Here is a 24,081-nt window from a genome sequence, read left to right as displayed (position 1 = left end):
TTTTTCTCAATATGCATGACGTCAAGATTATGACGACATTTGATATTAGGCCAATATGACAATTGAAGAAAAGCTGGTTTCTTTTTCCATGGACCTTTACTTCCTCCACCTTTCTTTGGTTTCCCGAAATCATTTACAAAGTTCTCTAACTCATTTACTAGGTCAGTACCTGATAACGGAGAAGGTCCACACCTATCCTCTGTTTCTCCAGTAAATGATTTCTTATCCTTTCGCCATGGATGACTTGCATCAAGAAGCCTACGGGTGTCCATATAACAATTTTTTTTGCTGTGAGGCAAATATTTCGGTGTCACATCATGGTTACAATTAGGACATGCATAATTTCCTTTAGTAGACCATCCAGATAACATAGCGTAAGCCGGGAAATCATTTATCGTCCCCATTAAAGCAGCATGCAATTGAAATGATTGCTTTTTAAATGCATCATATGTCTCAACCCCATACTCCCATTATTCCTTCAGTTCATCAATCAACGGTCGCAAATAAACATCTATGTCATTTCCAGGAGACTTAGGGCCCGAAATTAACAAAGACAGCATAAAATATTCAGGTTTCATAGAAAACCAGGGTGGGAGGTTATAATTAATCAAGACAACAGGCCATGTGCTATGAGCAACACTCATAGTTCAAAATGGATTAAATCCATCGCTGGCAAGAGCTAGTCGAACATTTCTTGGTTCCTTTTTAAAGTCAGGATACGTCTCATCAAAGTCCTTCCAAGACTGTGCATCTGCTGGATGTCTAATTTTGTCATCTTTTGTTCGCTCTTTATCATGCCAAACCATTGACTCAGCTGTTTTAGAACACATGAAAAGTCTTTGGAGTCTAGGCTTCAAAGGAAAATGCCTCAAAACCTTTGTAGGGACGTTCTTAGACTTCCACCTTGATGTTTTACACTTGGGACAAACATCAGCTCCTTCATACTCCTTCCTGTAAAGAATGCAATCGTTGGGACAAGCATGTATCTTTTTATAATCAAGACCCAAATCCTTGATTATATTCTTAGATTCGTTATAGGATTTTGGAAGTCGAGCCATAGGAAACGCCTCTCTTAATAACTCTAAGAGATCCCCAAAGGCCGCATTGCTTAAGCCATTAAGGACCTGGAAGAGAAATAAACGGATTATGAAGGATAACATTGAGAAAGTTTTACAACCCGGATAAAGCTCTTGCTTCCCTTCTTCTACTAGCTTATAAAACTTTCTAGCCTCCTCATTTGGCTCACTTGGAACACCTTGATCTCCATCTAAACCTTCTTCCACCTCAATAAAAGTATCATGTAATAAACCATCGATATCATCATATGTATTTTGATCATTAATTCCAGACATATCGTTACTTGTAGATGAAGATGCTTCCCTTTGAACGACCCACTCCCTGAATCCCTTTAAAAATCCGTCAACAATCAAATTATCATAAACGACGTCTCTAGAATGGCAAAAACGCCTAGAACACTTTTTACAAGGGCAAAAAGTTTGTCCTCCAATAGCATCCTTTGCAAAATAACCATCAAGAAAAATATTCAAAGCAGCTTTAAAACCTTCTGACCCTCTAGGGAAGTTCATCCAATTTTGATCCATTGTTAAATATATTCCACAACGACAATGCCTAAATTACAGAAAAAAGAGAGTCTATAGATCACACATATTTTGCAACGAATAATAGATTTGTTGGATATAGACATAATTAACAAATAAGAGACTTAAGCAGACTCTTCGGTAAGTAATCAATCAAAATATAGACATCAACTTGAAATTCGCAGCCCCTAATTGGTAATGTACGTACAATGTAAAAGCAATTGGAAAAAGTTAAATATATAAATTGTCTGATCTAGAGACTACAATACAAGGAACAGAAGCATAAAGAAGTAGAATAGGGGACCAACTCAACTAACCTACATCAACTTTAACATAGCTAAGACACTAATTATGGGCTAAATAACTAGTAATTTCAGTTACAACTAATTAAGTTCCGGAAAATGAAATGCAAAAATTTAGACCTTCGGGCATTCTGACAGTACTTGTAATCTTAATATGCCCATGCGCAAAACAACATTTAGCTATAAGATTGGACATGAAATACAACTAATAGCTATAGATTTTACTTTAAGTTAAAATACTACTAATGGAACCAGAAGTGGGCTTAAGAAGTTAGAAACCAAAGTAAACACAGCAATTGGTCAACTTTACTTTCCTTTAGCAAACTAACAGATTATTACACCAGAAGAAAATATACAGTAGTTGTTTTTCTTTTTAAGTTTGTCATGTCAATGTCTCAATTATGTGTTGCAGAAAGAGATATGACATTCAAGTATCTGCTCAGCAACAGTATAGATCACAGCAGCAAATTGCAACTCAACATTATCACCAAATAAGCAACTGATCAAGAAAACAAAAGAACGAAACAAAACTGCAGCATAACAACTGAATACATACTAAATAACCTATTGAGTCCGTGACTCTGTGACCACTAAATCGCAAACCAATTACAGGAACACTATTATTCTTCCTAGATCAGACAGCCGTTTGTTTAGAGAACTCACAAGCAGTAGAAGGAAAGCATCTTTTAGTGGCAAATCTAATCAGTATTCACACTCAAATCCCATCCAAACAACACATAATGTCCCTGTGGATGTGACAGAATCCAACTCCTCCAAAAGGACATGACAGAAGCTATAGTCATTTTCGCTACAAACGCCTAGAAAGACTCCAAATGAAAATTACCAGCCAACATCTTCAATTTAACGTAAACAAAATATTCATAATCGGGGGCAATATAAGAATCTCAAGAAGAGCATTATGAAAAAGTCTCATCAATACAAATTTATAATAACATTCCAATCCAAAACCAAGAAAAGATTAGAACTTACTAGTTTGCGGAACTCAAGTGCGACAATTTCCTTTTAACCACAGAACTTCGCCGGAGTTATTTTGCAGAAATCTGCTTGGTGAATATCAACAACCTGCATAACATCAAATAACACCTTCCTTATTAATAGATTATCCCCCTCCACATCTCAACATAAGTACGCACAATAACTTCCACCAAGAATTTAGAAACATGCCTTCAGGCATGTGGCTTCTGGGAGAGAAACATGCCTTCAGGATTTAGAAAACAACCACTCACATGCAATTTTAATATATTCACCACCAAGAATCAAATGTTATTCATATTTATACTCACGTAGCTTGGTAGCCAGCGGTGTTCTTTTGTGGAATTTTCATGTTTATAGAAGCAGGCAAGCAGCAAGAAACAGAGAAACCCGGTTACCCCTTGTCACCCCCCGCTCCTCAAAAAAGGGAAAGAAAAGAAAAGGTGCAACTGATAATAGCAGAGTAAATGGAGGTTACTGCTATGAATTACATAGCGTAGACATCAAATAAGAAGATTGCAAGGAACAAGATGGGTGATTTTGATTAATAATCTGGAATATACAGAAAATATAACCAGTATTCAAGCTTTCGTTGTTCTTGATTCTCTCACAAGTGAACACTTTAAAACTCAATACAACTTTATACATATATCCAACATCACATTCCCTCCCTAACATGCTCTGCTACTTTATACATATATGGAAATATTCCCTCCATATATTTCCAAGTTGAAAACGAGTAGCAGTAGTATAACAGTAGCAGTATAGAACAGGGTAGCGCAGAGCATAACGAGAAAAAAAACCAACATAGCATCATCACCGAGCAAACAACTGATCCAAACTTAATAAATAAGCCAAAATAACCATTGTAATCAACAAAAACACCATGAATAAAATCATCCAAATTCCCCAATCATCCAAATTCCCCAATTAACCGATTTCCCTAATTAAGAACCCTAATTTAGAACTCAAAAAAACACAACAAAAATCCATTATAATCGGTTGAAAACTTAAACAGCAAAATTTATGAGGGAATTCGATCAAATTTAAGAGCAAATTCGATCAAATTTAAGAGCAAAATTATGAAAACTAACGTGGTTTTTCGCGCAAATTCAGAACTGAATTTCGTCACTTTCTATATGTTGCTTCAAAGGAACGATGATGGAAGATAAAATCTGTTGCTTTAAGGAACGCAGAGGAGGAAGGCGAAAGAGAACAAGGAACGCAAAGCCCTAAACCGTGAAAGCAGTGAGAGGGAAACCCAAAATAAACACAATCTGTTGGGGAAAAAACGCGCCCATATGAAATATTTTTAATAAACCTATTTCTTATTTGATTTTATTTTTAATTTTTAACATGTTTTAGATGTTTGACAAAAAAACTGTTTCAATATCTTATTAAAATATTAAAAAACTAAAAACTGTTGCAATAAAATAGTCATAATATATAAGTGTTGCAATAGCTTTTCTATAGCAACGTTTTTTCAAAGTCAAAGTCTACTAAAATTAATAATTATTTAACTGTTGCAATAGCTATGATATAGCAACGCCAGGAAAACTGTTATCTAAAAAGGCGTTGCTATAGCCCTATTTTGTAGTAGTAATTAGTTGAAAGTTAGGATCAAAATTAGCCATTTTAGTCAAAACGTGATCGATAATGAACTAACGAAGATTAAATGTGCATAACTTCCACCAAAATGGTGAGAATGAGTCTTTGAAACATAAAACTAAGTGTATTAAACATGGAATGACTTTAAAATACTCATTCCAGTTCATTAGTTGAAAGTTGAGACCGAAATTAACCAAATTTATTATTATACGGTTCATTATTTCTTTGTTATGAACAAATTTAGTCTTAATTTATTGTACGATTCAATATTTATAATATAACTAAAGTGTGTATTTTTTTTTTGATGGTTATCTTTTTAAGGTATTCAATAATCCGAGGGAGCGGCCTTTCAATAAGTGAATATTAATTTGTAAATTGCGACGCTTTAGAGAGCCGCAAAATATTTCGACGTTCTAAAGCGTCGCTATTTACAAAAAAAAGACACGTGTGTTGCACGTGTTTGTGAGGCAGCAATGCAACTGAATTTTTGGGCAAAAAATCCCGCCTAACTCTCTGTTTTTTTCGCAGAATCCCGCCTAACTCTCAACCCACCTCCCACGTTTCTCTCAACCTCCTCCCACCGACATACCTTGCTGCTTTACGAAACTAACCACCCTCGTCAGATTTCCGATGAATTCGTATCTCTCCTCCTCACCTTCAGCACCGGCCATTAACGAATTCCATGAATTCCGTCTTCAACCTTTACGTTAGCAAAGTCAAATCTCCCAGTATAAGCTATCTCACTCCTCATCCTATAAATTCATGAAAAATTCCAATTATTGAATTCACAATTCGCCCAACAAATTCAAGATAAATTCGTTGCTCTCTCTGGTTTTTAATTGGAGAAATTCAAGCATACTCTGGTTTCTTAATTGCTGCTTCATCCTCGGTGTTGCCGGATATATTCGCCAGGTATTTTTGGTCTGCTTCACGCCTTCACTATTTGATTTTTATCATATAACAATGTTTAGTTTTGATTCACTATTTTAATTTCCGTCATATATTGTTAATTCACGTTTTTTCATGTCAATTTCTAATGTCAATCATATGCCTTTAAGTTTTCCATGTTATATTGCATCCTTAATTCAAGAAAAAAACTAGAATGGGTCTTCTTAGTTTTTGTGATTTTCTATATACCGCTTACAGAGTGTTTGCTATTTCATTTATTTTAGTTTTCAATTGCAGATAGTTGGTAATTTGGACGATAGTTGGAAAGTGGTGAACGTCTGACTTCTTCTTCCGTGTTGTTACTACTGTAGGTATTGTCTATCTATTTCTAATTTTCTGCGGTATCTTTCTTGAATTACTTTGTACTTTTGTGATTCCATAGTTTTAAATTTGCAACTTTTAGTTGGCCTAGAATCTTTGAAATTTGGATACATGGCAATGCTTTGTATAAAGACACACAGACATTTAGTGAGATTTAGGTGATAATCTCTGACCAAGATATCTGGTACTTAGTATGAAAAATCTGTTGTCAATCTTTAAGACACCTAGCTGTACTTGGTTAGTTTAGGTTGTCTTTAGTGAGAAACTTGGTGCATCAAATGTGCATGTTGGATGAGTTTGCAAAATTATTTGTCGCTATAGAACTTATACTAATTATTTGAACCCTTTCACTTAGCATTTTCTACTGTTATCTATAACTTCTTTTGAGGCTACACTGTTTTCTGTGACTGATTATGTGAAATGTGTGACCGATGGACTGACTGTAAGTAGAAAAGAACTGAACAAACTTTGCACAAAACAGAACTGAGCTTTACAAAGCAGAACTTAGTATTAGGCGACTGATAAGCTCATTGTCTGTCATCGTTATGTTAAGCTACTGCATGCTTTCTATATGTCATAACTGTAGTATTAGGTAGTGGCAGTGTATCGCAGTGTTAAATATCTTATCTTATCAGCACTTTGCTTGTCTTTATTATAAATTTCTTTGCCTTTCCCTGCTTTAGTTGGCACCAAATATAGGTTTGACTACCAGTTGTATGGAGTAAGGAATAAACCTATGCAGTAAGCACCCTAATCTGAATATATGCAGTTCAAACACAGAGAAGTGAGAGTAGCTTTGAACTATAGCTTAACTGAGTTAAGGGATAGAACATCCGGTTTTGATTTTTGAACTGTCATAGCTGGGATGATAAACTCAGATAACCATTTCTGAGTTTCTATCATCCGGTTTTGAACTGTCATAGCTAACCAAATATTATCTTATCAGCACTAGCTTATTGTTTATCTGGGTTTATCATGCCAAGTTGAGAGTAGCTTTGAACTATAGCTTATCATCCGGTATTATTTATCTGAGTTTGCAAAATTATTTGTCACTCTAGAAAGATCAAGCGCCAACTGGTGGACAACCTTAAAAGCTAGCTTCTTCCTTCGATTATCAATGAGGTATTTCTTTAGGGCACCTCTAGGAAGATATTTCACAACAACACATCAGATATTACTAGGGATGCTAATTAGGCCACTTTCTGTTTGTATTTGTAGTCTTGAGGCCCCCATCTTTGCCCCAATAAACTGCAGCATGCATAAACGGTTTTTATGACTACGAGCTTTGATAATAACATATCAGTTAGTTTCAACATGTATCGAGTTAAAAGTAACAGTAGCAAATTTTTGAGATGGATGGTTTGGCTAAACTTTAGGTTCTATTGTTAGAAAGAACGACATTGTATTCTTCTGTTGAATTATTTTGAACTTGCGAGTAAGGGTTTATGGAATTATGGTAAAGAGTCGTTACCTAGCTTTTTTTAGTGCTTCTCTATAGAGCTGTTTAGAGTATTTTTTATTACATACCTGAACTTTTTATCTCTATTGATTTTAGAAAATAGATCATGCATTACATGACAATAGATCATGCATTACATGACAATAGATCAGTCCTAGGCTATTTACGACATAGAAAATAGATCAGTCCTGCTCTGATCAATCCTGATCAGATCAGTCCTGATCGGATCATTCCTTATCAAATCAGTCCTGATCAATCCTTACTGATCCATCCTGATCAGTTCTGATCAGTTCACTTCTGATCAGTTCACTTCTTCTCCTGATTTGTGTTGGTGTTGTTTAGGTTTAATTACTTTATCCCACACATAAATAATGTAATTGGAATTGGAAAACATCCCAATTTATGTTGGTGTTGCTAATATAACTATCGAACCTTAACTATATACATCATGTGTTGCGCATAACCGGGAAAAAATGGGAAACATTAACAGAAAACGTTTTAGAGGCTATGCAATTGCACCGGATAGGAGTGTTTCACTAAATCAGTTCAAGCTCAATCATGAGATTATCGTTCTATTTGAATAACTCTATTCTTAACAAATTAATAGAATCTAATCCAAAATTGTGATTACTATTCTTATTTCATTATTCAAACAAACACTAGCTAAGAGCTTAAGAAGTGGAGTAATACATACTGATTGCTACGGTGTACAAGTTATAAATAATTGATCGTGGAATTGATGAGTCATAATAGAAGAGTAATCTATAATGACTAATATTTAGATTAGACATAACAAGGTAGGATTAATATTATTATAAAACTTTTGGGAGTCTTTTTAATTATGTGTTGTGTTCTGTCAACTTCCTTGAATATGAGATAATATGGCTGCTTAATACGGAGTATGGTGATCACTTTTGAGTAATAAATGGAATAGCTAGCTTTCTATGGACTGTGACACTTGCACTCTCAGACGACATAGAAAATAGATCAGTCCTGATCAGATCAGTCCTGATCAGATCAGTCCTGATCAGATCAGTTCTGAACAGTCCTTACTGATCAATCCTGATCAGTCCTGATCAGTTCACTTCTGATCAGTTCACTTTTGATCAGTTCACTTCTGATCAGTTCACTTCTGATCAGTTCATTTCTGATCAGTTCACTTCTGATCAGTTCACTTCTGATCAGTTCACTTCTGATCAGTTCACTTCTGATCAGTTCACTTCTGATCAGTTCACTTCTGATCAGTTCACTTCTTCTCCTGTCCCTCTACGTTCACCACTATCTCCTTTCTCTCTCCTCTGGTATTTTTGTCGCCCCACAATAACGACTTTCGTAAACTCAATTGCTTGATCCCCTTATCGCGGAGTAGATTGCAGATAATATTTGCTTTTACTTTCCATGTAGAAAAAACACCCTTCTTTGACCTGCGCTTAGCACATTGCTTCCCTACATTTGTTCATTTTCATGGAGCATTCATGGTCATGAATTGATATGTTTGTAGTGTTTTCTGTTTAAGTTGATAACTTCATCTACTATATTTTTTAGATTTTAAATTCCTGATAATGTTGGTGTCCTTATATGTTGACCATAATTTATCAACATTATCAGGTTTCGCCGACCACACCGGTTCAAGGTTTCCTGTGATTCTTTAGCGTTGTTCGTAGGTTCGTGCATCAGTTCGTGCGTTGCTACACCGGTTCAAGGTTTCCTGCAAGTCTTTAGCGTTGTTCGTAGGTTCGTGCATCGGTTCGTACGTTGCATATGCTCTTTGATACTAGAGGTATGTATACTATAAAGTCCCTTTTAGGTTTTTTATTGGACAATTGTTATTTCCCTAATTTTGTATGGACAAGGGTGGGCTACAACTCTGCAAGTTAGGTTTGTTAAGTGTTAGAATATAATTTCCGTGGCTTTACATTTCCTCGATGTCCAATATATATACAATGAGCATATACCGACGTTTATTGTGCTATCATAACTTACGTCAATCATGCAAAAGTTGGATCTTTCTATTGTATTCCTGTTGATTTAATTTCAAATGTTTTGATATAATAGCTTCAAATTTGTAAGTACGTATTTTTGTTAGCTTTGGCATTTTGTGTTGGTATTGTTTGTCTAATTACATTATCCCCACTACATAATTTTGCTTAGCTTAATTACATTTAATCCAAGAAATTTTACCATAAATTCTGATTATGTGATGCCACGTTACTTAAGGTACTCTTACTCTTTTTAAAAAATGGATTTATATTGTTGTCTTCGTGTGAAGTTGAAAATATCACCTTGTGCGCTAAAATCACATGCTTTATTTTCCTTGCAAATTCATGTGAAGTTGAAAGTATGATCTTGTACGCAAAAAGAAAATATAATATGGAAGTGATATAGGGTAATAACTTTTAGAAGATGAAGATAGATCACAAATATTAGTCACTAAGGAAGAATGATTAAACAAAAAACCATAAGTTATGGTATGAATTAAGAAGAGTTGTGTACGGAGGTGTTATGTGACTTAAATTAATCTCGTGTGATATATCAAGGTTCTAAGAATGATTATAATATTTTAATAAGTACATATAAAAATTTCCTATTCTGCGACCGACGTATATTACTAATTACTCAACTAATTTCGTATAGATATGGATAAAAGTTGGATCGATCTACCCACTGGTCATCATGAATATATCGACGGTTGTATGGAATTTATTGAGTTTGCCAAGCAAGATCTAGTCGAAGGAAAAATTAGATGTCCATGTAAGAACTGTAAGGTAGAGAAATGGTTCTCCGTAAATGAAGTGGAGAGGCATATTTTGTTTAAGGGATTTTATAAGCCATATAAGGATTGGATTTTTCATGGTAAAGGGGATACGTTTCAGCGTATGTTTGAGAGTGATGGAGGGATTACTAGTGAAGGATCCCTTGATAACCAAAGTGGGTTTGTAGGTCGAGATAATATGGGAGGGCTATTAAGATCAGCATTTAGTGTTAATATGCCTCCCAATTGCCCAAATTTAGAAGCACGAGAGGATGATGAATGGATTGAGGAGCCCTTGGCCTATGACACAGATGTAGAATATGATTATTCTACAATAGAAGAAGATGTGACATATAAGAAGTTGCTTGAAGCTTCTGAGGAGAAATTGTACGAGGGGTGTATCAATTTTTCAAAGTTATCTTTTCTGTTACACTTGTTTCACTTGAAGTGTATGAATCACTGGTCCATAGAATCTTTCAATATGTTGTTGAAGCTAATTCTAGATGCATTTCCTCAAATACTTGATTTTCCCTCTTCTTATTATTACAGTAAGAAAATGATAAAAGACTTGGGCCTTGGGTATGAAAAGATTGATGCTTGTCCGAATAATTGCATGTTGTATTGGGGTGAATTTTTAAAGAAAGACAAATGTCATGTTTGTGGTACATCGAGGTGGAAGAAAACTAAGGATAGGGGCAACGTTGTAAGTGATCAAGGTACGGATACTTGTAAGAAAGGTGTGCCAGCTAAGGTAATGCGATATTTCCCTCTTATACCGAGACTAAAAAGAATCTACATGTCATCATCAACAGCAGAAGATATGAGATGGCATGATACAGAGCGATTGGGTGAAGATGATAAGAAGATTTTAAGGCATCCTTCAGATGGCTTAGCATGGAAGGCATTTGATGAGCGTCGCAGTGATTTTGCATTAGACCCTCGTAGTGTTCGATTAGGTCTTGCGAGTGATGGTTTTAATCCTTACCGTTTAATGAACACCACTTATAGTACGTGGCCAGTGATGTTGATTCCTTATAATCTTCCACCATGGTTATGTATGAAACCGTCTTCTTTCATTCTGTCCACGCTTATTCCTGGAAAATCAGGTCCCGGAAATGATATTGACGTGTATCTGCAGCCATTAGTGCATGAATTGAAATTGCTGTGGACAGGGGTTGAAGCTTTTGATGCTTTTGCCGGAGAGAAATTTAATTTGCGTGCGGCTTTGCTTTGGACTATTAATGACTTTCCCGGCTATGCAATGCTCTCTGGTTTGAGCACAAAAGGTTACAATGCATGTCCTATATGCTAAGATTCCACGCCTTCTGATAGATTTGGGAGCAAGATTTGCTATTGTAGCTATAGAAAATGGTTACCTGCAGATCACCCATATCGATGTCAAGGTGACAAGTTTTGTGAGAAGTTTGGAACTAATGAGTGGGGTAAAGCCCCATCTCGTCCTAGCGGCACTGATATATTGAGGCAGCAAGAAAAGGTGAAGCATGTTTACGGAAAGTCGAAGGCACCACCGAAAAAGAGGCAAAGAGGACACGATGATGACGATGATGTCCAAGATGAAAGTGACTTTGGTACCAAGAGAAGCATATTCTTTGATTTGGTGTATTGGGAGCATAATCTTCTAAGGCATAATTTAGATGTGATGCACATTGAGAAAAACGTGTCTGAGAATATTTTGGGAACTCTTCTTAGCATGGATAAGAATAGAGATAGTAGGAATGATCGAGAAGCCCTTGAAGCATGGAGAATAAAGTCTCACCTTTGGCTGAGTACTAATCCTAACGGAGGTGAATGCATGCCTCCGGCTTCCTATTCTATGTCTACGGAGGAGAAGGAGAGGTTCCTAAATGTTTTGCAGAAAATTAAAGTTCCTGATGGATATGGATCCAACCTTTCTAGTTGTGTGAATATGAAGCAAAGGAAGTTGATTAACCTCAAAAGTCATGACAACCATGTTCTAGTGCAGGATATCCTTCCCGTTGCCTTAAGGGCCTCTAAAGCTACAAAAGTAATTGACTTGTTGGCTAGATTGTCTTCCTTTTTCAAGAAGTTGTGCTCTACAACTATTGATCCAGATGATTTAGATGGTCTTCAAAATGAAATTATTTTAACTCTTTGTGAGTTGGAAAAGGAGTTTTTGCCTTCATTTTTCACAATCATGGTCCATTTGTTGATTCACTTAGTGGAGGAGGTTAAACTTGGTGGACCAGTGCAATACAGATGGATGTATCCCATTGAAAGGTTAATATCTTACATGTCTAAATTATATTCTTTTTATTTAATATTTCACATTTATCATATATTAATTACAAATGTTTTATTTGAAAGGTACTTGTCCCATTTGAAATCACATGTAACCAATAAAGCCCAACCTGAAGGATCTATTGCAGAAGGCTTCCTTTTAGAGGAGACAATTAGGTTTTGTTCGAGATATCTTCAAGGTGTTAAGACCATTTTCAACATACCTAAAAGGATGGATGATGACATTCCAAATCCCAATGATTACTTGTTTAATTCTGGTGGTCGAGTTATTGGGAAGGAGGTCAGCATTCGCCTTGATGACAAAAGCTTAAAACAAGCTCATCGCTACATTTTGCTTCACTCTGATGAGATAAAAGGGGATCTGGAGTAAGTATTATGTTGGTTTTCTTTTGAATTATCAATTGTTATAATAGATGATTTTTAATTTTGTTCTTCTTCCATGAAGTGAATTTTTAACCGAGAAACGTCAAATGAACTTACAAAATCCAGTCACGGAGAGTGATGAAAGTAACTGGATCATCAATGAGTTTGGAGGGTGGCTGCAAAATAAGGTTACTTAAGTTCTTTTAATGTGAATACATACTTCTTTTAAAAAAAATGTATTTGATTTAATGATGTATCATCGTAGGTACATTACATAGATGCAACCACCGAAGATGGGAAACTAAGAAAAGCTTTGGCGGGTGGTTTGCATTCTTATGGTAGAAAATTAAAAGGATACATAATCAATGGATACAAATTCCTTTCCACGGATCGCGATTCTCGTCTTTTGACACAAAATTCTGGAATTATGGTCGAAGCGGATGGAGATGCCTACTATGGAAAAGTGAAAGATATCTATGAATTAGATTATTACGGAGATTACAAAGTTGTATTGTTTCGTTGTGATTGGGTAGACATTCATAGGGGTGTAAAAGCATATCCAAATGGCGGAGTATGTGTCAATTTCTCTAAATTGATGTATTCTGGACGATTGTTGCAAGATGATCCATTTGTATTCTCATCTCAAGCAAAACAAGTTTTTTACATAGAAGATGAGATACAAAAGGGATGGTTGCATGTTGTTAAGAACAAGCCTAGAGATGTGTTTGATTTAGGGGATTCTTTACCAGTAGAGGAAGAGGGTGGAACCAATTGATCATGCTTATTTTTTATTGTTTTGCTTTGGATTTGTATTTGTTCATGACGTTGTGAGTCATATTGTTTAATCTGGTTGAATAATGAGTTATATACTTAATCTATACTCACTTATTTTATTGTCTACTAATGTCCAAGTACCCTACTACTAGTTTCTTTGATGGTGATACAGATATTTTTATACCGTTATTCCGTGAAAAGGGGGCAATTTATCTTTATTTTTTGTGATTTCCCCCTTTTGTATTTGATTTGGTTCATTGTTGTTGCAGTGTTGTTGTTGCTTTTCTTCCCTTTTTTGTTGCGCCTGTGGTACACAAGAAAATGTGTGTCAGGGGTGGGTTGGTCCATTATAACTAAACAATAAGGTTTATTGGGAAAAGATTGATTCTTGTTTGTATGCATCTGTCTTGGTTCTGAAAATTTTACCCCCCTTTGACAAAGCGTATCTGTCAGAGTTGCCAAAATATCATGCCTGGCTATCTAAGGAGAACCACACAGACAAACCGGTTTTGAATCTGTAAGATTAGTGAAATGCTGTGAGTTAATCATGAAATGACTCCAATGTAAAATATTGCTAAAAACAATTCACTAGATTTCATTGTTTATAACAGTAAACATCACTCCAGTAGTTTCCAATATTACACAAGTATCAACACGTTACCTCTTTACTTCTTCATTTATGTTTCTGTCTGTTTCGAGTTCTGCAATTTAGGCTTGATTCTCCCTTAGATGTTTGTGTTCTGCATTCATGTTAACAATTAACAATGTGCATCCACCTCTTCAAAGCTGCCATTTACTACTATACTAAGCTGCTGGATCACCCATTGGATCCTCTTTCTATGTCTTTTGACTTTGAGAATCATATGTGACCACCGACTTTATATAATTATAGCTAGCTTTTTTCAAGCTTCTCTAAGCTCATTTGTATTGTAATATTGATCCTTTTATCGCCTGTTTTCTCTCCTATGGAATGTATAACTCTCTTGATAATCATTTTCTTAAAACTACAGGCTCAGGATATTACTGATTTAGGCTCTCTGAATCAAGCAGCAAAGATCTTTATTCTAGGTATGGTTCCCCTCCTTTCTTTTCAAAACAGAATGGGGAATAACTAATAAGGTAGCCAAATCATTTTGTTAATACATGTCAGACATGCAACTGTTGCTTGATGTTGTTTTGCTGGTTCACAGCTTCCTGATTTGTTTGATGACTTGTTTTAGATTGTTCTTTAGCTTTTTCCTGGTGCCATGATAATATAAAAATTGAGAGTTTTCACTGTAGTCTGAATCTCAGAAAAGGAGGGTGTAGCAGGTTCATCTTGCCCTTTCCCTCATAACTGTAGAGCAAAAGTGTAGTAAATGAGTGTAGGCCAACTAAAATATTGCTTATAACTTCAGTCTAAACTACACCCAAAAAAAAGGAAGTGTGCCAGCTATGAGATCATCTCTTTGATCCATCAGAACTGAAAAAATTGTTTTTTGGCAACTGACAATAAGCTAGCTAGCAGATTTCTCAACCAAAACAGTTAAAATCAGAAATTGAGAAAGTACCTTGAGCTTCTTTTCTATATAGCATGCATAGTCAGTCCACAAATCACTAGATATAGGAAACTCAGTGATAGCACGTTCATATAGAATCTGAACACGCGCAGGGTCACCTGCAGATTCTTCAAATTTCAAGTATCTCTGCAGAAACAAAATACATGTTAAAACCAATAAAGGGATAATTTGAGTTCAAGGGAGATAAACAAAATTCTTGCTACCCTCATTATCTTGATAGCTTCCTGTTCGTGCACCCAAAGATGTGAGATCAATCCCTCCAAATGCCATCCATCACCCTCCTCATTCCACCAAGCTGCTACACACTCATTCGCATCCACATTCGTAGGGGCCATAGTGCTAATTCGACCTCCAGGGAGATTTGGTAGCCACCTGGAGGTTGGTTGTTTCCATAGTGCTAATATCTTCACTTTCTGATAATATCTTCAGTGCATTTCCGTTAGTTGTTTCCTTTCTGGTTTGCCTTCTTTATCTTGTTTCGTGCTTATGCTTGTAATGTGACAGGTTATAATGAAACTTAATAAAGGGATGAACGGAGCAAAAGGCCTTCCAATATAAAGTTTTCAAGTTCCTTGAAGGTTTCAGACTTTTGAGTCTATGACTTGTATATTCTAGACTCTAGATCACTCAGTGAGCTAACGACCAATTAGAGCCAGGATGAATTTCTTTTTCTCAATCAGATTTGCACTTTGCTTCTATATTTACTGAGTTTTCTGCTCATTGTAATTCTTGTTTATGTGAAAATGTTAAACTGATTTAACGTGTATGATTGTCACTTTGAGTGAATACCTATTATCCTATTTAGTGATTCATTCTTGTAGCAATTGAGTTGGTTTAATGACCTTTTTATTCATGGCTGATTGTGTTTCTTACTTTCTGAACAGGAACTAAAATATGAGTTACAGGACTAAAAGAACATTGGTAGCTATTGACGAAGGGTCGAGCATTGCTGCATCCAAGTCCCCAAAATCTTCTGATCCATCCACCCAAAACTGGGGACCGTTCAGTCCTCCAACACTTGGAGTGTCACAGACATTTGGGACGGTATCACAACCCATTAAGCAACCAGTAGCTGCTAAAAAAACCATGGTTGCACCACAATCATCCTTGCCTCGGCCTACTTCCATGGTTTCAAAGCCACAACTGAAGGCATTATCAAAACCATCCTTTACCCAGACAAAACCATCCTCTAACCCATTACAACAACCAATTTCGCCCACTCTTACAGGAACAACACAAAGTAGATGGTATAAAGGACCTACGTTTCCCAATCTGACTGAAATTGCAACACAAAAAGCGTCAACACCGAATCCACACCAGCCTACTATGCAGCCTGTGTTGCAGCCTTTCAAAGCTACCTTGCAGCCTTCTTTGCAGCCTTTCAAAGCTTCCCAACAGCCTCAAACAGCTACCAATCAGCCTCAAAAAGCTACCCATCAGCTTCACAAAGCTACACAACAGCCTCAAAAAGCTACACAACAGCCGGTATCTTCTTTTACAAGTGTCAAACCACATTTAGAGAAAAGAGCATTTGTTGCACCTTTGGGAGCAACAAAACATGTGATGTCACAATCTCCTACACCACCAGACACCATGGCAATGAAAAAGAGAACCGGGAAGCAAGAAGGTCAGTTGCCTCCAACATACATGCATGTGAGTGAGAATGCATTTCAACCTCTGCGATCTCCTCCATCCAATCAGGTTGAGAGTGAAGTTATGCCAAACTACAACTGGGACGAATTTGAAGAATCGGCTTCTGAGAGTGAAAATGAATTTGATCAAGGAGAAGGAAGTGATACTGCTGTGAAGAAAGCAACACTTCGACATCGAATCATTATTCCAAATTGGCCAGAATCGAGGGAGTTTGATGAGAAGGTGGAGGCTATAGCTATAGGTAAACATGTCTCTACATCAAATATGCAAACTGTAAATTATCGATCTTGGTGATTTTTTAGTCTGATTTAGCTCCTGTGACAGATGCTGATGGAATACGACATCTGGTAAAGGGACCAGTTCTGCCTCGAGACGTTTGGCATGATGCAAAGGGGTTCAGATACATTGTCAAGCTCAATGAATTCAACCAACCTATTCGAAAAGGTGGGAAGATCCTTGTGAGCTTCCTTGGAGATATTGCAAAAAATGATTCACTTTGTCCAGTGGGAGTCCCAAGTTGGCGTGCTGTGAACAATCAGTTAAAAACTAATGTTGTTACAATGATTCGGGTATGTGGATTTATTGTTCTTAACACTTATGTTAATTGTAGTTTTATTTTAGCTTGGTTAACTGTGTAATTAGCTTTAAATTTATTCTGTTTCCATCTGTGTTCATCAATCAGTTGCCCGTTTTTCAGGTTTTTATTTGGTCATGGGGGTTCCGACCCCGGGTTAAGTTTCTGCAGAATCACTAAGTTCACCTAGCTAGTTCTGATCAGATCAGTGCTGATCAGATCAGACAGATCAGTCTGATCTGATCTGATCAGAACTAGCTAGGCAAATTATTTTGTTAACATTGTAACTTAATTTTTCCTTTTTTTTTTGAAGAAACATTTTGTGTTACCTGATGGACCTCTAGTTAACAAGGCACTAGTGATGCGTATTGACAAACCATGGAACAATCATCGATACAAATTGAAGAGGGATTTTTTCGATCCAGTGAATAAATCTCGAGAAGAGAACTATGCCAACGTGCCTGATGGAGTGTCCACTAGGAGTTGGACGGAATTGGTAGATTGTTGGCTTTTACCAGAGGCCATGGTTTGTGACCCCAAAATATCCTAAATTTAGTAAGTTTTATTTGTTTCACCTATATATGCTAACATTGGTTTCATGAAACTAGGAAAAATCTGAAATGGGAAAAAAATGCTCGAGCTTTACAAGGCAATAAGCACAACAGTGGTGCTACAAGCTTTGCTAATCGAAGAGTTGATATGGTATGCTTTTCAACCTAGCTATTTGGTTTGTAGCATTTCAATTGCTATAGGTGCTAAGTCTAAAATTCATAAACAAATAAGAGTGATATAAAAGTCTAAAATTCATAAACAAATAAGAGTAATATTTACTCGTATATGCATATCTAATCTCACACATAAGGACATTCTTTAGTTTTCTAATGTTAAAGTAGAGAAATGTAGAAAAGTTGGCTATGCGGGCAAATGGAATTGAAAGTAGCAGCTGGGAAAATCTTCCTACTTTCCGTTTCTGTTATAAACCATGTTGCAGAAGTATACATTATGTGACTCTTCAAACGTTTTGGAGATAGTTGTCCTAGATTCTCATGAACTTAGAGCTTTTAGGATCAGGAAACGGGGTTACCTGACACTATTACTGTCAAATAGAGTCAACTTTTAACAGGAACTAAGAAGTATGATTCTGGAGGGTGGTCTGGGGATGGGAGCGGGTGTGCGTGGCTACTCCAAGTTTAAAGTACAAAAAATCAGAAAGCAGAGGCAATGAAGTCCATCTGCAGTGCATGAAGCTGCAAAAACTATTCAATTTAAACAACAAAGGCAGTATTTCATTCTATTACATTATCCCCATAAACTTCAGGCGATAGAAAATTGTTCACAAAGTTCTAACTAAAAGTCAATAACAAAGAATAAAAATTATGCATAATTAAGCATAACTAATCATTATTCGATCTGCATTTTTACAACAAAAACCCTGCAATGATAATCAATTAATTGTGAACGAAACATGTTTAGCTGTTAGTCTGTAGGTGTAGCCTGTAAATTACATTGTTGGTCTTAGTGAGAACAGATCAAGTAAGTAGCTGTTAACAGATAACTTGTTATGGAGATCTATGTTTGAGATAGGCCAGCAATTAATGGTTCTTGCATTTGCTCTTAACACACTAAAATGCAAATTCACAATGAAATGACAAAGAGTTGATTCTGCTACGTATCCAATAACATATTCTGGTATTACACAAATGGAAGAAAAGTCATATACAGAGTAGTCATATATTCTGGGATTAGTTATCTTTATCTACTTTCTTGAAATCCAGGAAGCAACAATGGAGTTAGGGCAAGTGTAGGCAGAAACTTTATCGGAGATGCGGCCTTGTGAGCTGCATATGCAAGTGAAAATGTCCCAACTTTCTCACTTGTTTCAGTTGATGATATTCCCAGCTATTGAAGTAAGGCTGAGACATCAAAACCAGCATTAATAAGAGCATAGCATAATGTAAATAAAATTAGAGATGATGTGAAGTGCGGCCTTGTGAGCTGCAAATGTTGCAAATCAACACCATTATTATTTCTAATTTGAGATTAATCAAGCACAACAGCCTAAACATGACTAATTCAAGAGTAAATCAATTACACAAATTCAAACCTATCCAATCAACAAACAACCAACAACATTCCTTTCTCTATTAACATTTCAACCAAAATAACAAAGCTTCACCTCACCACAACCAGTCCACCATATAATTTATTCCCGAAATAATGTCTTTGATCCTTTAAAATGAGTTTTTGATAATTGGTCAAGCCATTCAGCACTAAAACTCACTAATTTAGCTAAATTCTAGCTGACATCAAAAGTTAACAACCAACTAACTAATATGGTTCTTTCCTAAACATCTCACTCGAAACCAATTAAGTATTCATTCAGCAAACCATATATGTTCCAGGAAATTCTAATCCCCTTCATGATGACATACATTGTTCTAGAACTTTTGATAATTGATCAAGCCATTCAGCACTAAAACTCACTAATTTAGCTAAATTCTAGCTGACATAAAAAGTTAACAACCAACTAATCCGGTTCTTTCCCAAACATCTGACTCGAAACCAATAAAGTATTCATTCAGGAAACCATATATGTTCCAGGAAATTCTAATCCCCTTCATGATGACAATACATTGTTCTAGAACTGAAAACCAACAGGAAATCCAAGCTCGCTAAAGGATATACAGAAGCCAAAATCAATAAACACAACAATAACAGAATAAAACGTATGTAAACGGCTGCAAGAACAACATGCCATACAGAGAACATCCATGACACTCTTGGCCACCACTTTCAGGCAACAGCTTGACCCTAAACTTCTGAACTCCACTCTTAGCATCGGTATTCGACTCTGCCTTCGGCGCTGCCCTCACAACCTTCAAAGAGTTAGGCTTTTCCTTCTCCTTCTCCTTCTTATGAGGGGAAATCGGAACCCTATGGTGCCCGTGGGACAGCGTCGAAGTCGTCCAATTGGTCTGGGTTTTCATTTTATTTACTCACTTAGTAGTCAAATTATCTGTCAATGTTTACATTATCAGATTATAAGAATCGATAGATTATCTGTTAGTCCTCTGTCAAAAGCATAGAGGCCAGCTGGGATCATGGGATTCATCAATGTCCATATTGATTTTAATTATTGGATCATGTAAGATAAACTAAAAACAATGCAAAGAAAATGTACCTGCAAACAAGTTTGCAAAAACTTATTTACCTAATATCTTAATAACTAGAACTAATATTTGCCACTTGTTACAGAAACAAAACAAACTGAATACAGGTATACAGAACTTCAAAATTTCAGTTTTCAATTTATTTTTTTCCTGAAATTGCAGAAAGAGAAGAAAGGAGTGTTTAGCGAATTGGCATTTTTCAAATCAGTTTACGCCAAAGAAGATGGAAGCTTTAAAGATGGCACACTTCCTCATCAATTTGTGGTATCATTGCATTGAGCTAATTCTATAAATCAATCTTGTCTCTTGAAGTCTATTTATTTTTTTCTTTGCTTGTACATAGTATTCTTGGTTAATAGATTTTGAGTGATCTTTTCATATTATATAACAGGAGGATGCCAACAAAAAGGTCCAAGAAAATCTTGCGAGTTCCTCTTCTTCAAAGCCCGTAATTGAAATTGAGAATGCAGTCTTTAATGAGCTCATGTATAAAGGTGAAGTACCTAAACGTCCTCTGAATTATGGATTTGGAGTGAAGCAAAGCGACATCTTTGGAGTGGAAGGTTTGCTGAGGAAAGAAGGGTCAAGCTATGTTAACAACAATGCTATGGAAGTGGAGAACATGAAAGGTGAAATATCAGTTGTCAAGAAGCAAAATGAGGACCTTGCGCAACAAAATCAAGTTCTAAACACCAAGTTTGAAGAAACAACACAATCATTTAAAATGATTGCTTCTTTTTTGGGACAAGTTTTGAAGGAAGTACGCAAAGGGAATGTTTCATCGAACCTTTTAGATGGTGCGGAATCAGCAATAAATATGGTTAGTTATTTCTGGAAATTATTCTGATTGAGCATCATGTATCATTACCTGAAATGTGGCATATCTAATTTACATATTAAAATGCTTTTTGTAGATTACTGATGATTCTGGTGGCAATGGTGACAACCAGGCCGAGAAATGAGACTTTGACACTATTGCCAAATGCAAGGTAATTTCATATGGAATTAATTAACTGCATTTCATGCTTTATAGATAAACTTATAGCTGAAACAAGCTTTATAGTTGTCGATTATTTATGGATGATGGTGAGATTAGAAGGTAGATGTTTAGATTTAGTATTATCATAATAAGGTATTATGTTGATATTAGCTGAAACACGAGTTTGGTGTTAGGTCTGGGTTGTTAACAAACTATGGTTTCTGTTAGTTAATTTATGATGCTCCTTCTGTAACGCGTAAAGAAAACACAGTGTTAAATGTCAATCCAAGACAGCAGCGACTCCGACTTACTCTCCTGATAAAACCTCATTCGAACTCTGACCATGAGTGAGAGATAAGTCTGAAATCAACTACTATAAAAAGTTTTAGTTGCCATAGAAATTGCTCATAGTATAAGCTTGTTTTCTGTTTGATTGACTTCTATAGTCTGTTTCGTTTTTGGTCTGTTCACTCATAGTACTATCTTAGAAAAATCGTATCAATCTGTTTTTCCTTATCCGTTTCTGGTTGTAACTGTTGCTTCGCCCTCTCAAAGTTGTCCACCATTGGAAGAAGACTCTCAATTACTTCTCCCTGTGCATCGCTTCGAACTGATAGTCTCTCTTTACCTGATCTCCTTCTAAAGTTATCAAAGTCAGCTTGCAGGCGGATAAATCTATCAAGTTGATAATTTCTCAACCAACTCGTTCTTTTCTGTTTCTAGTCGGTAAACAGCGATCTCTATTCTGTAATGGTCTGATAATCCCCAGTTAAACAGCCTCCTTATAATATTTAGTGAGAGTTTCCACACTTTCCCACATATTCTTGGTACTTGTCTCTTCTTCTGTTTCCCCAACTTCCTCCTCTAGCATTTCCTCATCCATCTAAAATCACCAGTAAAAAGAAAATCATAAGAAATGAATACCAATTACCAATAAATGAATACCAAGTACAAATTCTTTAGCTATTGTACTTGTAAGCATCACTTGCTTTGCTTCTCATCACGCCTGAATATTATATCAAAGGAAAAAAGAAAGTTCTTAGGGTCTTAATCTAAATCTATAACTGACAAGAGGAACTAAACTCGAAAGATTAAGAATCTACAGCTTTGATAACATGAGAAAACTGAATCTGCTGCTACTGCTACTGTTGTTGAGGTCCTGATGTTGAGGTCCTGCTACTGCTACTGAATCTGAAAACTGAAAGTTCTTGAGGTCCTGCTGTTGTAGCTGCTGCTACTGCTCAGTCTTGGTGTTGCGTAGTTTTGCAGGTTTGCAGTCAGTCAGGCATACTGTTCTGCTCAGGCTGGCTTGCTGTTGTGCAGTTCTTTTGTGCAAACCTTGTGTTGTTCAGTCTGGTTCTGCTGTGTAGCTTGTTGGGCTGGTGTCTTGTTTTTTTTTTTTTTTGGTTTTCAAATGGGCAAGCCTGCTAATTAAAGAAAGTCACAGTTTAAGCAGCAAGTTAATGAACATCAGAGGCTAAGGATAAGAAAGCCATTATGACTAAGGTAAGACTATATACCTTTTTCCTTCCTAACTTGTCACCTAACCACCCAAAGATGAGTTGCCCAGCAAAGGTACCACACAAGGCCACATTCATGGGTATAAACCCTGGGCTAGTTGGATTTGGCTCAGTGTAATAGAGACGGCCTAAGATTTTGGTCACCACATATATGGAGAAAAGCTCATAGACATTAGTAAAGAAGCCCATGCCAAGAATCATGAAAACTTTCAAGTGGTACCATTGTGTCTTTGCTACGTCAAGTACACTTAGCACTTTTAACTTTTGTCTCTTCGCCATTGATTAGGAAGTAGGAACTAACCTTTAATTCATACAGGGAAAAAACAAGGCAAAAATCAAATGTTAATGTTTAAAGTGTTATTATACAAGCATTGCAAATTTGTAAAAAATGACCTTTTATAACTCAAATTTTGCGAGTTTGGCTGGTGTCGTTGTAGAATGTTTTAGTGTTTTTTGTTTTTGCTTGGGTGCGGGCTGTGCTCCCTTAGCTTTTGTTTCCCTTGTTGTTTTCTGTTGGTTGTTGTTTGGGTTTCTACCTTTGGTAATTAAGTTAACTAATTTACCAATAATATATATATATATATATATATATATATATATATTCATTGTTCATGTCTATATTTCTAATAGTCATGCATTTTTCCCTTGATTAATAGTTGATATTATTTTGAGAAGACGACTAGTAGTTAGGATCAAGCTGGTTAGGATTACTGTTAATTTTCCCTTGATTTTATGGAATGTTCATCATACTATATTTGACATTAAATTTTCTCTGCAGATTATTGATGATTCAAGTGGTAATAGTAAATGTAGATCAAGAGATAAACAAGTTATCTTGAAGCTAAGCTAGCATAACGATATGTTTACTTGTTCGTAGTCAGGAAGTTGTTTTTATTTAGTTTTGGACTATCTTGTAGAAAAAATGATAATGCTAGTTAGAAAGTTATTTTTGTTTTAAAATATCGCTTTTATTTCAGTTTGACTAGACTCTGCGAATTAATTTAATGTATAGATGATTTTTATCACTTTTCCTAAATTAACTACTTAAGTATATATGAATCATAGCAAGTTAATATGTTGCTTTAAGATATATAGTGTACGTACGTAGTAAGTTAATGTATTTGATTATGATTAATTATCTATGGTCGATATATATTTTTATAGATAATTCATGATTTTAGATTAATATATATATATATATATATGAAAAAAATATGATGCAAATTGT

General features: G+C 35.9%; 3 protein-coding genes across 3 annotated transcripts; all 3 read left to right on the top strand.

Moving 5' to 3' along the window:
* The first annotated feature begins 5,275 nt into the window (after nt 1-5,275).
* On the top strand, nt 5,276-17,734 carry LOC110784026 (uncharacterized). The gene is made up of 7 exons (XM_056841718.1): nt 5,276-5,413; nt 5,687-5,756; nt 8,838-9,009; nt 14,409-14,466; nt 15,842-16,851; nt 16,935-17,179; nt 17,498-17,734. Exons 5-7 carry the CDS (start codon nt 15,852-15,854, stop codon nt 17,732-17,734), a joined length of 1,482 nt encoding a protein of 493 aa, XP_056697696.1. The 5' UTR covers nt 5,276-5,413; nt 5,687-5,756; nt 8,838-9,009; nt 14,409-14,466; nt 15,842-15,851.
* Nucleotides 9,866-13,399, top strand: LOC110784027 (uncharacterized). The gene is made up of 5 exons (XM_056841719.1): nt 9,866-11,267; nt 11,364-12,240; nt 12,328-12,627; nt 12,707-12,812; nt 12,890-13,399. The coding sequence occupies exons 1-5, from the start codon at nt 9,866-9,868 to the stop codon at nt 13,397-13,399; spliced, it is 3,195 nt and encodes a 1,064-aa protein (XP_056697697.1).
* A 64-nt stretch (nt 17,735-17,798) lies between the features above and the next one.
* On the top strand, nt 17,799-23,777 carry LOC130459831 (uncharacterized). Its single transcript, XM_056827421.1, has 5 exons — nt 17,799-17,886; nt 20,517-20,618; nt 20,746-21,174; nt 21,269-21,343; nt 23,632-23,777. Exons 1-4 carry the CDS (start codon nt 17,884-17,886, stop codon nt 21,314-21,316), a joined length of 582 nt encoding a protein of 193 aa, XP_056683399.1. The 5' UTR covers nt 17,799-17,883; the 3' UTR covers nt 21,317-21,343; nt 23,632-23,777.
* The last annotated feature ends 304 nt before the right edge of the window (nt 23,778-24,081 follow it).

The sequence above is a fragment of the Spinacia oleracea genome, chromosome 4 (genome assembly GCF_020520425.1).
Source record: "Spinacia oleracea cultivar Varoflay chromosome 4, BTI_SOV_V1, whole genome shotgun sequence".
In the NCBI taxonomy this organism is placed as follows: domain Eukaryota; kingdom Viridiplantae; phylum Streptophyta; class Magnoliopsida; order Caryophyllales; family Amaranthaceae; genus Spinacia; species Spinacia oleracea.
Note: the sequence above shows the minus strand (reverse complement) of the source record. Positions and strands in the feature narration are given on the sequence as shown.